The 17,163-nt window shown below is 44.2% G+C and overlaps 1 protein-coding gene across 3 annotated transcripts in view; it reads left to right on the top strand.

The window, feature by feature from the left end:
• Positions 1-1,161: 1,161 nt before the first annotated feature.
• The window catches only part of C10orf90 (C10orf90 homolog), a 63,423-nt gene continuing 47,421 nt past the window's right edge, over positions 1,162-17,163 (top strand). For 2 of the 3 annotated variants that reach the window (XM_040702801.2, XM_040702803.2), the window contains exon 1: positions 1,162-1,385. In XM_040702801.2, the coding sequence (XP_040558735.1) occupies positions 1,220-1,385 (166 nt within the window). In that variant the 5' untranslated portion in view covers positions 1,162-1,219. Of the gene's footprint in view, positions 1,386-13,775; positions 13,977-17,163 lie in introns of those variants that run through there. The other variant, XM_046943086.1, reaches the window with a different exon arrangement.

Below are 17,163 nucleotides of genomic sequence, written 5' to 3'. Positions count from 1 at the left end.
ATAACTTTGTATTATTTGTTTGGTGAAAGCATATCTTCTAGAAAGGCATCTGGGCAATGTGGAGGTCACGAATGCACTCAGGTGATTTTTGTAGTAAGTAATCTCCCTCTCCTTTAGAAGCACATACCTCAGAAATACTTCCACTAGAAGTATTTTCTCCCTGTAAAACCCTTTGTACACTGTAGTTGAGTTAACTCTCAACATCCTTTTTCGCAGCAAGCCAGCTTGAATTGCATGTTTTAAAGACCTTTCTCCTTAGTAACTTCAAATAATTTTTGTGGCTGTTTTCTCTCATTTGCCAGTCTCCTATTTGGATAATGCATATATGTATACCATTGGTATAAAAAACCTAATGCAATATTCCCAATAAAATGCTGAAATCTGCTTTTATATATTCCCTACGTGCCTACAGAAGTAAACTGATAAAAAACCCTGAGTTGTCTTCAAATATTAATTTTGTGATCAGTTATTATTCTCTATTATTATAGATGTAGAGATGGTTGGCATTGAGGAATATAATAGCGCTACAAGCCTTTAAATACAAATTTAAATGTCATTCTGAAAAATACCACCTTCAAACTCTGTTTTAAAAATGGTGCTGCCACGTACGCCTTCTTTAAGAAGGAGATTAAGCCTGGAAGTTTTTTTCCCCTTATCTCATATTTGGAACAAGGACGTTTTGAAAGCCAGGTGTTGGCTATTTAGCAGTGCAAGGGGTCATTGCTGAAATATGTGCATGCATGCGTGCAAGTGGTGCGCTTGGAGATCTCCTCTTAACTTTGCTTGAGAAGCACTCAGAAACAAAGAGCCCAGCTTCAATATTTAAGTCAAGAGAATGAAACATTCATGCGCTGCAGCGAGATATTGTTGCTGGAGCTGAACGGACCGTGCCTGCCTGCCTGAGCCTGGGAATGCACTGCAGAATTTATGTGCTGGCCGTAAAACCTGCGTTTAGGGACACAAATTCCCACCAATCAGACTAAATAAATCAGCAGGCCCAGGTTTTATCATCACAGATAACCCTCATTAATCCAGCGAGCTTTTCCCGAAGACAAAGGACAAAATGAATTGCTCCATTTGCACTGCCTGAGCGGCATGCTAATGCGGGAGGTGGAGGCATGAATAATGCAGGGCACGCAGCCCGGCATGCAGCTCCCGGCTGCCCCTGGCACCGCGCAACAAGTGGCGGCCACCACTCGGCCATCGCCATCGGCACCCAATGCCATCCGGAGGGAGCAAACCTCTGTGCCCGCCCTGTGCCCAGCACAGCCGGGGGGAGCCCGAGCTTCAGCCCCGTGCAACATGGACCCGGGGAGCGCGGTCGTTCGTAACTCACATGAACGTGACCCTGAATTACTGCTCTTGGCAGAGAGCAGCGCGCTTGGGTAAGTTTGTGCCACTTGTGACGTTTTCTGAAGCTGTCGTCAGCTCTTCCCCGTTTATGGGAACTTTAACATGTAGTGCTTTGCAGATCGGTCTGAAAACAGTGTGCATTCTTTTTGCCTCTAAAATGAGTTAGAGCAGCCCAGGAAGGCGTGCAGTGACTGCAGTTTTACCTTTAGGAAATACACAAACTGCAGAACCGACGCCGATGGTGCAGTCGAGCGTTCCAAAATCAACTCGTGTTACTTACATTTTCAAGTCCATGTAACACGCTGTTAAAATAAAATGTTTGTGGTCCAAATTTGATTTCTTGCAACCCAAACTGAGACTGATGTAATTCACTGAGTTTCAAACTGGGAAACCTGAACGAATGTTTGTTTCTCTTCGCAAGAAATGTTGGTTCCGTGTTCTAAGTGTAACTTGCACGGTTGTTCTCTTATTTTCAGCTGAATACTTCTCTGATTGGTTTGGGAACAGGAACTGGGACTTCCATGCCATCCTTACCGAGCGTTAACTATTCTGTTGTATCATAGGAAGGAGATACATTTTGCATATAAAGCATTTGGCAGTGATGGAGTAAAGCTAGAGTCGCTAGTACTACCGACGATTTTTGCTTTATTAATCATGATCAACCCATCTACCTATCACGTTCCACTCAATTGTCTGCTGGATTTTTGTTGATAGAGATACCATCCGCACTGCCTGGGAGCTCTCAGGTAACTCACTATTTGGCACAGTTAAAAAATAGATATAAATAGCCAGCTCCCATGAGGAGAGGCCGTGAACAGGAGTGTGAATATGAAATGAATCGTAAATATGTTTTGATTGTGGATAATAAGCTCTTCCCCTTTATTTCTTAGCTTCTAATTAAATAGTCCAGGTTCTGCTGTTGCTACTTTATTTTCTTTGTTTTGATCATAAAAGCATTTTACCTGACATGGAAAAAACAGCCATATTTTGAAGGGAAAAAAGTGCAGCACGGTGATATCTAGCGCCGGCAGTAATTAAACGTTCTAGCTGTGTATTAAGAGGAACCAAAAAAGAGGTGAAAACAGGGATATGTAAACAAGAGGAGATATGCAAACAATGGATGTAATCCTGCACTCCTTAATCATGGCAGTAATCCATATTCACGTAGATAACCCTATTGGTTTCACCAGACTCGCATCGGTAGGTGCTGTAGCATGAGGCCCATATTTTTCAAGGAGATAACGGTGTCTGTCTTACCTGGATGTTCTGTAAGGTAATTTTAGCAACACAGCTTTTAGTGGTGTGTTTGAATGCATTAAAGTGATCATATTAAATTACTCTTTACCAAATGTCGCTTTAGCTTCTGAAGGTATATAAGAGAAAAATGGAATAATGTACTGGAGGTGTCAGTAAGACAGTGCAAACCCAACATATTTTATTAGAGATGTGCTGGCAGTGAAATAGCACTGCTTGTCCCCGTGGCTGTGGTTGTAGGCTGTTTTGGTACGTGAGGTACATAAACTTTGCTTCCTTTAGGTTAGGATACAACTACAGCATAAGGCCACTGTGACATCTCCTGTCTCACAAAGTACATGTGGAGCTCCATAAAAGTGATGTCGATGAACGTTGCTCACCTTTCTGTTACAAAAGCACATGGGTTTTGTGGTAATGCTCTGTGAATACTTTCACTGCTGTTACAGCCTCTAATCTTGGCAAAATAACATCTGCAGTTCTGCCTTGGGGAGGACACATTTGTCTAAACATTGTGGTTATGCTCCCCTTGTCTTCAGCCCACATTGGTGCTTTCCACCACAAGACCTGCCCTGCAATCAGAGATGGGGCTGGGAGGACCTGTGAGCCCTTCCTTTGGGAGCACACCTATTAATGAAGGGAAAGTAATTACTTGAAAGCTTTCAGTACAGTGGGGTTGAGAAGTATAAATAGTCATGAAGCTCCATGCCACCAACCTGCATTCAGTTTGTGCTGGATGCCAGTGGTGGCAGTGTGGCTATGAATGTTATCCTACAACCATTGTGGTCACTCCTGAGATGTGATGCTCTGTGAATATTCTCATGTCTGTACCCTGAATGGACCGAAACAGAAAGGAAACCAATATGTAATGGATAATGTTTCCAGCTGATATGCAGAGCTTGTGCTTAAGTGAAGCTGTTATTAAGTACCTTTTGGCTTTTTGTTGGTTGCATTGAGATGTCAAAAATGAATCGATTCTTTTCTATTTAGCTTCATTCCACAGCATGGCGTGTGGTTTTGATATTTTGTATTTGCAAATTAGGTACAGTATGCTCTTAGTATCTGTAGGTGTACTATTACAAGTATTAAATAGGGATTATAAACACCTGTTTGCACAGAGATGTTCAGCGCTCGGGCTCCATGGCTGTGGAGGGCTGAAGGCAATTCTTTTTAATCAGAAATCATGTTTGTGGTGATTCAGGACAGTCAGTTTTTCTCCTTTATGAATAGAAGTCAGGTATAGTAAGAGGCGTTCTCTGTAATCACTGCCATGCCACTCTCATGCTTTCTTTCAGCAGAGGATACCTATTCTCCTTGCTTCCCACCTAGGGCAGGATAAGTGCTCCCTGTTATTTCCCAGGGTTACAGGCTCCATGTGAGCAAAGCAGTGATGGTGATGGTATGAACAGAAAGAAGAAGGTCTCCGCAGTTTGGCAGCATTCCCTCTGTGTCAGATGGGTGTTTCTGCCCTTTGTGAGTGGGGACACGGAAGCAGCACATCACGGCCATTCTCCCCAGCTGCATGCATTGCTGAGGTTCCTGCAGATCCAAGCAGTATGCAGAAGCTTTGAAGGGCAAGCAGAGGAGATGTTCTAGCTGTTGTTTTGCAGCTGGCTGGGAGCTGATGGCAGAGAAAGCAGAAAGACCGGAAAGGCCAGCACGTGGCCTGCACCATGTGCAGGTTGAGCAAGGCTGGGAGGGTGGCCCTGGGAAAGACAAGTGCTGGCTACAACACCTGCTTTACCAGTCCCTCAGGTCTGAGCCCCACAACAAACTCCCTTTGGTGTTTCCTTGGGCTGGGACTTGGGTTAGTGGCGTGCAGGACCTTGGGGACAGCAGCACCATGAATGGGACTGGGGAGCCTGCCCTGGTGGAAGGGCAGCACAGCCCCTGTACATGTCTCTGATCTTGATCCTTATCAAAAGTCTAAACCAAGACAACTACCCTAATGATTGGCTTATAGCTGACTAGTAGTTTTCAAGTGGAAAAGCTGAGTTGGTAAGACTATGCATACTAAATGGGACAACAGCACAGATAAAACTACAGTGCATACCAACTGCAAAAGGTATTTACTTGTCCTCCATCTGTTCTATTGCTGTAAACCCAGTTCTGTGACTGAAGCAGAACTGGAGGAGCAGCAGCACTTACTCTGTCTGTGGTCCTGTCCAACCCAAGCTGATATCTCCCCAGGGCACGTTTCGAGGCTGTTCTTTCACATAGTATTGCTATGGTTTCACGTGGCGATTTGGTCTCTGTTTCTCCAGAGAGGGAGGGGTGGGCAGAGGACAACCATAATCAAAGCCATGTGTGTGGTCCCCAGCCCAAACCTGCCTCAGATTACAATCAGTGCTGTGTAACCTGCATTAATCACAGTCGTGTGCGATGGTGTCACGCGTCAGTCCCACTCCCCATGGCACACACAATTAATGAGGTGAAAGACTCATCCCCAGCTGCATGGTTTTTTGGGGAAAGTGTGTTTCTTCCTCCCAGTGGGCTGATCAGTTAAGGAATTAGCCAGGCTCCTGAGCAGCTTCTGTTCTGTGTGCACCCAGTTGTGACACCTGGTGGTGTCCGAGGCAGATTGGATTTATTAAGCAGCGGAGCAGGCGGGGGGCAAGAGAAGAGAGCTGCAAAGCCTTTCCTACTTGACTGTGGATGATGAAATCATTGCAAGCTACAGAAAGGGAAGTTCTGAACCTCGACGTCAACCTTGATGTGCTTAGATGACAACCACAAAAGGTCACACTTTGAAAACCTTTTATTTCACAGCCTTCAAGAACGTATATGAGCTCGTCTGTAGTACGCATCGCAGCGTTGTGCTGTGAGTGCAATGAGCTGGAAGAGTGTGTTCATTTTCACTCATTAGTTGACAGTGGTGCCTTTCAAAATGCTCTCTAGCGTTATCAGCAGTCAATGATGGTATGCTTTCAAAGGTTAAACTATTTGATTTTTATTCTAATCTGCTTATGCTCAGAGAAGCTGTATGAGGAGCATTATTAGTCTCCCTGTAACCATTACAGTAATGAACGACTGCTGGAAACCGTTTGATGTTTCCACGGTTTGAGGCATCGGTGGCCCTGGAGAGAGAAATATGTTATCTTTCCACTAAGTCTTTAGTTGTTCCCTGAGTTGATGAAAGAGTTAATCTATTACTGGCAGGATATTCGCTGCAGTTGTGAGTGAATCTTAAAAAAACCTTTTTAGTTGCAGTAAAAATCAAGCAATCGACGTGAATTCCTCTGAGTAATGCCATGGAGTTCTTCTGTAGCAACCACTTTGTCATTTCTGGTGCTTTCCCATCTCTCGGCAGTGCGTTTCAGAGAGCTTTGTTCCTGCTGTGGAATTACAGTTGCCATCCTCACTTCTGGCAGCTCCGGCACATGGGAGCCCACCAGGTGTAACCAGCAGGGAAAATCCTGCACAACTACAGCCATTGTAGAAGCATAGAATGGACTGGATTGAAAATGACCACAATGCTCACCCAGTTCCAACCCCCTGCCATGTGCAGGGTCGCCAACCACCAGATCAGGCTGCCCAGAGCCACATCCAGCCTGGCCTTGAGTGCAATGAGCACTACTGCTGTTGAGCTGTATTCCGTTCCCCACAAAGGGTGCACAGCCTTTTGCTAGGTGTGGTATCCTGACTTCTTCGTCTCGCATTACCATTAATAATTGGGGTCCTGCATAGGGATCTGTCACAATTTAAAATATGTCTTTGTTGCTTGTATTTAACCCCTTCCTTCTGATCAGAACGTCAGTGTAGGCTTTGTAAGGGACAGAGGAGGTAATGGTGCAAAGCAGACATAATAAACTGACAAAATTGCCAATTATTTTGGTAGTCTTTTGAAAGATGAAGAGAAAGACCTGACAGTGGCCTTTCAGTATCTAAAGTGAGGATGTAAGAAAGAAGAGGAGAGACGCTTTAGCAGGGTCTACTGTGATAGGACAAGGGGAAATGGTTTCAAACTGAAAGAGGGGAGATTTAAATTGGATACAAGAAAATGTTGTTTACACTAAGAGCAGTGAGGCACTGCATAGGCTGCCCAGGGAAGGGATGATGCCCCATCCCTGCAGACCCCCAAGGTCAGGGGGTGAGCTCTGAGCACCTGTTGGAGCTGCGGGTGTCCCTGTGCACTGCAGGGGGTTGGACCAGATGGCCCTTTAAGATCCCCTCTAACTAAAACCATTCTATGATTCTCTGAATTGTATCAAGAGAATGTGATAGAGTTTCCCTTGTATCTGTAGGATAGCCCTGGGTAGACATGGAAAAAAGACAGTTTTTAATACCAGAAGACTGAGCAGTAGGTCAGCATAGCTGCACTTCTCACGGGTAGCGTGGAGCACCTCTTGGGCTGTGTAAAACAAAGCACCAAGCACTGCTTTGCACTAAGGAGCCTACTGTCACCATGCCAGCAAATGGTGCTCTCCTCCTCTCTCAGAGCCCACCCGCAGCATCACACCATGCAGCCTCTCTGAACACTCTCGCTGAGCTTTTACCTGGGCTGCCAGGACACACCAGAGGAGTTGTTACCTCTTTTCACATCTTCCCCATCAGCTGGCGAACGGCTCTTGATTTGTGTGGCTGCGAATGAGTGCTTTTGAAGGAAAGGGAATCTGGTGAGTCCTACCTGGCTGACACCGATAGAAACAACACTGAGGATGTGTAATACCGGGGTGGTATCAGGCTTTATCGGACAAAGTCAAGGAGATAAAGAACGGTGTCCTGAGCCAGCTGATCAGCCCTCCTTCCATCCAGCACTTCAGCTCTGTAGATGGAACAAATGCCTTCATAGCTGTCAGAGCACTGCATGTATAAATCAGACCTACCCAGAGCTCTTTTGCGTAGCTGGGGCTATTTTTTCCATCTATTTAAAATGTCTTTTTGGATTTATTTCTCCCCGTTAATATCATGCTTTAACAGGCAAAGTTCTCAGAATACTTTCTTTCTGCATAGTCGGTTTCTGTTAACAGATCGCTTTTCAGGCTGAGCTGTTCCGAAAGCAAGGTTTAATCAACAACTACGTGGCTGATTTTTGCTTCGCTAAAGTGTGGTTCGAGTGTCATTCTGCTCATGTGGCTGAGAGAATGAAAATGAGACACCCACTGAAATGAAGGCGGGCCATCACCTTTGTTAATAATACCGGGCAGTAGAGGAAACCACCTGAGAACCAGTCTGCAGTCAGTGAAACCTGCAACAAATAGTCCAGCACTTCCAAGCACCATTTAAAAAAAGACTCAGAGCGAAGAGATTTCATCCTGTTTCCTCTATCTAGAATTGGATATGTATAATACAGTGTATTATACGCTCACGCTGGGTATAATGTGCCATTGAGTGCACTGTGGATCTCTCTCCCATACAATCCTTTCCATATAGGATATAATAGCTGTGGGGAGATACGGAACTTAATGGGAGAAAAGAAAAAGCTGCACAGCAGAATGGACACAGCAAATTGCTAACTGCTGCTTCAGAAGATTTAGGAGGGTTGCTATGGTTTCTGCTGAAACCTTCCAGCCGCAGAGCAGCCTCTTGCAAGCAGTGCTGAACGGAGGTGTAAGGAAACACAGTGCACGTGCAGCCGTGGTGTGCCGAGGCAGTGCCCAGCACAGCGGTGGGTGCCACCTCCCTCCCTCCCCGTCCTCTCCTTGGAACTCAATTGGCGTAATGCACACTGAGAACTGCCCAGAGCTACGGGCCCTCCGCTTGGTGAAAAGTTCAGCACACGGCAGGGGGTTGCTGAAACACCCAAAGTGCTTTTTTTCCTATCGTGTTCTCCTCTTTTTCTTATCTTGCATTTCCGGATTTCTTAACGCTGAAATTTTTAGGACAGGCACTGCTTGCTTCTTCTTTTTTCCCTTCTTTACCCGCACAGTGCCTAGAACAACAGCTCATGACCTAGTTCTGTCTTTTAATTGCTGCTGCAATATGAATTTTAATTCCAGCTACAGTCCAGATGTATTGAGGATATGGAGCACATGTCAGAGCCGGTGCCATTTATCTTGTAGGCCACTGTCTCTCAACCCTTTGAATTCAAGGAGCCCTTAACCTTTTTGAAAAATTCTTACACCATCATCGTGTATTCCACCGTTGTCTGGTGATGAGAAATTGAGATAACAGCTGTTAATCTAAATGCTAATATGTATTTTCTTTTACAGCTTTGTTTTCCCGTTCCTTAGCTTTCCACTAAAAAAAATCAATGTAGATGAGCATAAGCATTGGTCTTGCATCCTTCAGTGCCCAAGTGAACCTGGTGACAGGTACTGACAATTGCTAGGAACCCATCTTATAGATAGAGAACCCAACTTATAGGTACTTAATATTTGTTGGCATCCTGTCATAACCATTTTAATGGCTTTTGGACATCAGTGGCACAAGAAGAGTGGGTCGGTTCTGCAGGATTTTTGATATTACACAGATCATAACTTCATGAACAAGGTAATAATTTAGCGTGCTCAGAAAGAGTGCTTTTTGGAACAACTTCAACTTTGTTCACTTAAAGGATCTCAGCTTTCATTTACTTCTCAGTGTTTTAGAACAAACAGTGGCTGCACTTAGGACTTTCCAAATATCCCACGGATTTCCTCTATCAGCTGACATTTAGCTTTTCTGCTTAGGGAAGATTTCCCTCCTCTCCTCCACTGAGATGTGTGGAGAAGACAAGTTATCAATATGCCTTCCACAGACTGCTCCAGAAAAGGCTTAATTTTAATCATTCAGTGATTGCAGCTTGTGACAGATGCAGGAATCCTTTGGAAGGAAAAAAATGCACATACAAAAACATACGCTATTTTATGTTAGATACTATCTTGAAATGCTGGGATACACTGTATTCAATCAGCACATAACTTTAATTGTTCCTACTAAGGAAACTGCGAGATGGAAAAATAGCAGCAGCTTCTGATGTCTGCATAAGGATGCCTGACCCAAAACTTGCACATAGAGGAGCATTTATTTGCATTATGCCAGGGGATGTAGAATGCAGAGAAGGAGACCAGCTGATACCTAGGAGAGGCAGAGGAGGAGCAAAGCACTGAAAGCATGTCTGGGAGAAGCCCACGGACTGGTAATGTATGCACATGTCTGGACTGAGCATCACCTTTGAGATGACACAGGGAGGAGAGTCCTCGCTTTCATCATCACTGTATCCCTGTTCCCAAATCCACCTGCCAGACACTGATGTTCTCTGTCTGCTGCCAAGCAAAGTTTTCAAAGGAGCACAGCCACTTCAAATTGATACCAGAGTGATGTATTGTAGGCATGATGTGTAATGCAACTTGTTCTCATGGTGGACGTAACACTGCTGCCATATATTATTAGTGATATTTGATGTACAATGCAGCTATAATAAGCCAGCTAAAATGCATTTCCTGCCAAGGGGATCACAGAATGGCCTGGGTTGCAAAGGCCCACAGTGCTCATCCAGTTCCAACCCCCTGCTATGTGCAGGGTCGCCAACCAGCAGACCAGGCTGCCCAGAGCCACATCCAGCCTGGCCTTGAATGCCTGCAGGGATGGGGCATCCACAGCCTCCTTGGGCAAAGGATGGGATGGTGAGCAGGAAGGGAAATCATCTTCTTGGAGAAATGCCTTATATCAGAGTGAATAAAAAAAGCAGATAGTACAATTTAAGGCAGAAATTTAGTACATTAATCCCTGAGATCCCCTCAAAAGCTGTGGTATCGTGTAGCTGAGCTCTCAGAATACAAACCAGCCATGTAGCTGTAAGAGAAAACTCTCTAAAAGGAAACAACGATATCACATTCTAGAACAGCAAATTCAAATTAACCTAAGACTTAAGACTTAAGATAACGCAAAGCCTCTGTTAGTATTATGTTTGGGAAAGATGTTCCTCACCCAGCGGGACGGAGCCTTGCCTTTAGCACCACGTTCAGTCACAGCCCAGCAGATCATCCCTGGCACCTCCCTGCCTGCACCAGCTCCTTGATGCCCACCTTCACAGTGACAGTGACTGCTCACTAAGTAAGGTTTGATTTTTTCTCCGTGAAGACAGGAGACCACGTTTGCTGGCCAGAAGTCTGGGCTGATTCCTTGTCTCTTCTCTGTGTGGTTGATGGCAATTTCTATGCCACTGTGCTTCCCAAACCTAAATCTCCTTCAGCATCATACAGAGCCCTTCCCTGGTAGCTCCCTGCAGTAGCTCTCAAGTACTTCTGTCTGGTGGGATGTGGGGGCTTTCTTGGTTATTGGATGTGGGAGGAAGATGTGGCAACACAAGCCGAACATCACTGTGGTCCCCTCTTCTCTTGCACATGAGATATATATATAAGGGTTAGTAAATGGGTCTCTGAGCCCTCCTCCATAAAACTAGAGAGGCTTCTCTTCCTTGGCTCATCAAGGGGCTGTGGGAAGGGCCTCTACTTGGGGCTGGCACAGATGCAAAGGTATGGGACCACAGTTCCTGGTCAGGGCATATCTGTGGCTCCAAAATAGTCCCTGAGAATGTGTTACTGCCCCAGGTTGAGGATGTTGAATGTGGGCTGGCAGGCTGGGGCAGAGCTGTTTGGTGGCTCCTTTCTTGCAAGAAAACTTCTGCAGCTGCCTACATTACACAGAGTGGAGCATGAAGTCCTACCCCAGGAGAAAGGAAAGCAAGAAAAGGACAGAGTGAGCAGTGGGCTTGTCCTTTATCCAGGGTGAGAGACTGCCCTTCTAGCGTCCCAGCTGATAGGCGGTCACAGCCTTAATCACACATGCTCATGTACTGCCTGGGTCTCCAGCATGTTGCTCTGCCTTGCGTCTACATTCTCTTTTATTACTTCTCATGTTGCTTCCCTTCCCCTTTGTGCTCCTCATGTAGCAGCAGTGTTTTAGCTTGTTTTCGGAACCCAGCAATAATATTTCCTGAGACGATTCATTTCTTTAATTTGTTGTTGTTCTGGTGCCCAACGCTTCCTGTACGTACAGAGCTCCCCCCGGACTCGAGAGCCTCTCTGCAGTACGTGCATCTTCAACAGTTTGTTTTAATCAGGGCTCCTGGAATTCTGTAATACTTCAGGCCAATTTCTACAGTAAATTGAGCGCATTCAGCACAACCAAGTGCAGCCAGCGATCAGACTTAACTGCCAACAGTTTCACACCTTCACTACAGAATCCTTGCTTGACTCCATGTTCCTGGAAACCCGTTTTTGCCGTCACTGTTTCCAGCAGGGATCTCTCAGTTGCTAAGGGATGGAATTTTTTTATGCACTTCCACATGAAATATTTTCAGCTTGTAGTGGAGAATTACCCATCCGGTATTCTGGTTAATATTTTCTCTATTAAAATGGAAGGACCAGAGAGCAGTGAGGAAGCAAATCTCCAGAGGTCTGGAGGCCAGGTTTGATACAGGCACTATCCGGGCATTCAGAATATGAGTTGAGTCAGTGTCTGCTGCCTTTATTTGGAGCTCTGACAATTACAGGCTGTCACAGGAGACTTCCACTTCTACTCCTGACTCAATTACCAAGTCTTATGCTTCTTGTAATATTACCATTGCTGTAAATAAAATCAAATTCATTCTCTGTTTTCTTTGCTCTTCTAAGGAAAAAAAGAAGTGGCTGACTTCTAACAAGTAGCATCAAATTGAACCCAAGCCTCCAAGGACCTCTTGGTTGCATGAGAGCTAAATATATTTTCAGTAAATTTGTGGTTATCGATGCATTGTGTTTAAAAAACAAAGTCTCTTGTGTTTACTGTTCATTCCCAAACTCTCACTAGATCACCTAGTGCATGTACTCAAACAATTTAGATGCCCTTAAAATGTTACAGATGAGAATCCATAGTAAATGCAATGCTTTAGCATACCTTCAGATCATATGGAATGTTGCTGTGTTTTCTATAATGCATTATTTTTTGCACGAGTCTAGCACTTGTCTTCCTTTTTGGCTGTTACTGCATGCTGAAAAGATGTTTACATTAAGCTGCTCATGACTCCTGGCCTTTTTCTTAAGTGATTAGTTGATTGCAGCTCAATAATATTCGAGTAGTTCAAATTAGTTCTTGCACTTCATGTTTGCAGTGATCTGAGCCTGTCTATATACAACTTCTGAATTGTGCCCAATTCCAGGACTCGTTAAGAATGCACGTGTCAGGCAGGCCCCAATTCCAGTGGAAGTGCTTGCTTTCTCTCATTGCCTCCCTTTCCTGCTGGGATTGCAAAAGCTGACTGCAGAAAGAGCAGCTATGGGGGATCATCCTTGGAGGTGCTCTCCTCATGAATGAAAGCCCCCTAAGCCTGGGATTCCCACTGTGAAGTGCACGCCACAGTGCTATTAGAATATTTTAAGGGTGGCTCCCCTGTATCTGTATCTTGTCCTTACCATATCCCTATGGTTTTACCAGCAAGCCGCTTCCAGCTCAGCTGAGCTTCCCTGTCTGAGGCACTTACCCCAACCAGCTGCAGGGCATTAGAGTTGATACATAAAGAGGCAGGGCTGGGTTCTTCTTCTTGATGTCAAGGTGCTTTCAAAGACTAAGGTGTAGGAGAGGAGGTAAGATGGCATAGAGGGAGGAAATATTTTGAGGTCTTAGGTGGGAGTGTACAGTTTTCATATAGGTATGCATGTGCCTCTGGGTCACAGAGCCTCTATCTTCTTTTATTGAGTTAACCTTGAGTGACAATGCTATGTTGGTCAACAAGATGAAATCCCCATAGAATGAGTGTGGTTTTCCAAGCCAGGATATATTTGGTGTTATAAGACTTGGTGCCACTGGTGTGGGTTTTACAGCAGCAGAATGGAATGCCTGGGCTGCTGCTCTAGATTCTTATTTTTCTTAATCTACTTTATTACTTTTTGTAGTGCAAAATGCATGAGCAATCTGTGGAGCAAAGACTTCCTTTTAGCAGTGGGTTGCCTCCCTCCCCTCCTTTTTCTCCTTTCTTTTGCCCTATGAACCTTGTGTTGCTTTACCTGGCCCATCCTCCAGCCTGGCTGTGGGTTTATTCTGGGAATTGGGAAAATATCCTTTTGAAGCTCAGGTCAAGAGTCCATCTGCTGTTTTTTTAGCCCCTTCAATGAATTATTTACTTTAAAGCGGAGAAACTAGCTGAGAATCCAGGCACAAAGGAGTGGTTTTGGGCTGTGGATCCATGGCTGCAGCTCATAGGTCAGCTAGGGCTAGAAACTGGGGGAGAGGCTTCAGCATGGCACTGGGATGTAAAGCTGAGGTGTGGTGAGAGGGAGCTGTACAAGAGGACATCTGCTACATGGAGATTAATCTTCTTCATAGGCAATGGTTCTACATAGACACCCAACTCTGCTATGGGCTGCTGAGGGCTATGCATCGACATGCCAAAATACGCCAAGATCTGCCAGAATTCAAATAGAAAATTCTGTATTTATTTGGAGATTTCACCCAGGTTCTGCTGCTTCACGGTAGGTGCTGGTGGGGAGAGGTGAAGTCTGTGGGCAAGCAGGGCTATCGTTGATGCTTCATACTAAGAGGGCTCATTAACTCCATGGTGCCATTTGTGAAGATGAAAAGTCTTCTTTTCACAGTGTGGAAATTTTAACTGTGCCCTGGCTAAAGATTACCTTAACCTGCTATAAATTGAGCTGTTTCGCTAATTGGTTTCTTGGTTCATTAACCAAATTGCGTGTATGAGGGAAATGGAAAAAGCTCAGGATGAATTTCCCTTGCAATTCTTAATTTAAATGGTGAATAATAATCACATGTTGAACAAAATATGTTATGTGAGTTGCAGCGATGGAGTTAATTTTGTTACTTTGAGATGTTTTTGCCACCCATAGAGCTTCTTGGGAAAATGATCCTCAGCTGTCTCATTCTGCATTGTGTGACACCAGGAAGTCACTGCAGCATAATGTAGTTATGTCCAATTTCGTATAGAAACACTTTGTCATGGGAAGTTCCTCCTCATATATTGTTGGAAGTAATGAGATAACAGAGATAAGCAGTAATGAACTTTAAAAAAAGTCAGCTTTACTGCAGTGAGTGCAGTTCTGTATTTCCACCGTCAGTATTGAAGTAAGGAAAATAGGATGTGTCCTTGGTTTACTCTTTCCAGTGCAGTGCACACAGCTAAAAATCAAAGATTAACTCTGAGCAGCTAAAGCGAACAAATCCCACTAATTCATCAAAGCAAACACTGCAGAATTTAATCTGTTTTATGAATTTTCTGCCATTGATTGTTATGGCATGGTTGGGGCACAGGAGGTCATTTGTGAGCACTGAATTGCTAGTTGTGTGACAGTAAAAAAAAGAGAGCTAAAAGAAAGGTTACATTACAGAAGATGCTGGAAGCAATTTTTGGAAGACAAATGTGTATCATCTAAATTAATGACAGTAAACCTCCAATTAGCTGAATGTTGATGCAGAATTACAGCTTTATAAGGTAAATACATGTTTTCTCAAGCCAAAGGGTTGAGTAAGAAAATATTTAGCTTGCGAGCTGTAATAGGGTTATAGGTAGATGAACATTTTCTGTGACTCGGGGCATGGTGACCTCATTGCTGACAAATCTTTACAATAACTGCATTACTGCTTCCAAGCAGCCATAGAGACAATGCCATCTATGACCCTGTTCTCCGGAGTATCCCCCCGTTAGAGGGGAGGGCAAAAATCCTGAATGTGCTGCTTTGTTTTTCAACAGACAGCTTAGCTTTTGTGTTAAAACAGAGGTTTCTTCTTCAGCTCAGTTTATGCAGTTTTGGCACAAACACATTTAAGGTGGGACCTCTAAACTTATTTAGTTTACTTTATTGAATGCCTCTGAAAATGCATGTCAAAGCTGCCCTGGTTCCTCTTTCAATTTAGACATACTAAAATGCTTGAATTATGGAGTTATTGGGACAGTTTACTCCGTGGTGATGTTAAAATTGTCATTCAGGTTGCTTCTACGTGAAAGATGGGGTAGTGTCTCAAATGCATCCCCCTGCAGTAAAACACTGCATTTGCTGGCATTCGTGAATACTTGCAGTTTACCTTTTGGCTGTGTGTAGGAGTCCGAAGTCATTATGACCTTGAATATTAGCAAGGAAAAGATCTCGCTTGAAAACCAACCAACAAAAAAGCCACTTAGGCATTTTCTCCTAAGCTCTTCTCCAGTTCCTATGCTGGAGCATACAGTTCAGCCCCTTGGATATTTCTAAATGGCGTCCGTAGTGTCTCTTACAGAGGCACAGTGATGGGAACGTACCCAATGCTAGGTCAGATCCAGTTACATCATGATCCCAACTCTGGCCAAAAAACTGAGGGCAGAGAATACGGCGTCCTTCCTGGCAAACCATCCTGGCTTCCTCAGCCAGGGATCTTCCTGAGCTTGGAGCAGGCCCTCCACAGTCTTGATTAATGCCAAGGCTGGACTTACCCTCCATAAACTCGCCTAATTGCTTTTTGGAATTTGTGCTCTACAACATTGGGTCTGTGTCATTTAAGTTCACCATTTAATTGTGTTGTGCAGAAAAAATGTCTTACAGTGTTCGTGTTAAACAATCTGCCCAGTAGTTTCGCCTCCCCGCAGGCCTCTCCCCAACTATCTTGTTGAAAGCTGTTTGTGATTTTTATTATTTTTGGTTTTAGATCTCTATTGTATCACTCTTTTACTGGTAAGTCCCAACTTACTAGTCTCTTAAGGTTTTTCAGCAGTGGTCCCTTTCCTGGGCCATTCTGGGTCAGTATCGTTCTTAACATACTTCTGTTTCAGCATGGAAATTGAGTTGAAGGAGTTGTTGAAGTACATTTTGCTTATTTATGTTGCTTACTGTATATTTTCCTTGTTCTTGGCTCTGCTCCTTTCTCAGCCTGGTCTGCTGCCATTTCTCTATAATTCATACTGTGTTGTTTTGTTGTTTTTTTTCATGGTGTCCTCTGATTTATCTTAATCCCATCATATTTCTGAGATGGCCATGATATCATTACCCCATCCCCCTTGTTAAATATAAACAGGCATTGTGGATAATTCAGTTCTTCTATGCCAATTAGAACTTGCAGACTATTGCTTTGATTGCTATTTTTATGCTGCATGTATAAATGCAGTCTGTCTTATGTTGACTGTTTTTTGCAACTTTTTTTTTTGAACCTATGGAATTCATTGACACACCTTTGCTTCATTTGCACTTCCATGTCAGATGCCGTTGTGTCAAACGGCCCCTCTGCTGCCATCTGTCACACAGCAACATGTAACAGAGTGTTGGCTGGAAAGCTCAACCTCTGCCATACCAGCATTTACCTCTGACATTGTAGGCCAAGATAATAACATAGGAGGTATTGCTTTTGGAGCAACCCTTGTATATACATTAACTTTTCTGCAGATTCTACTTGGAGGAGGAGGAAAGAGGAAGCATTCAGGGAATGGAAGCTCTCACCTTTAGGGGCATTAGGTGTTCTGTTGTATTCTGTTGTGAATGGAGCCACATGTTCCTTGCAGGCCTCCCTGGTCCCTGAAGTTTTCTCAGTAAAGCTTTCGTTGTTCTGCTGCATTTCCCTGCACTGGGACTTCTCTGTTGGGGAGGGATTATTTTTATTATTATTATTTGTTTAATGAAGGCTTTTGTCCTGCTCTGTACCCCATAATCTCCCATCCTGTCTCTGAGATTGCTCTCA

Source organism: Gallus gallus, chromosome 6 (genome assembly GCF_016699485.2).
Source record: "Gallus gallus isolate bGalGal1 chromosome 6, bGalGal1.mat.broiler.GRCg7b, whole genome shotgun sequence".
NCBI lineage: Eukaryota > Metazoa > Chordata > Aves > Galliformes > Phasianidae > Gallus > Gallus gallus.
Note: the sequence above shows the minus strand (reverse complement) of the source record. Positions and strands in the feature narration are given on the sequence as shown.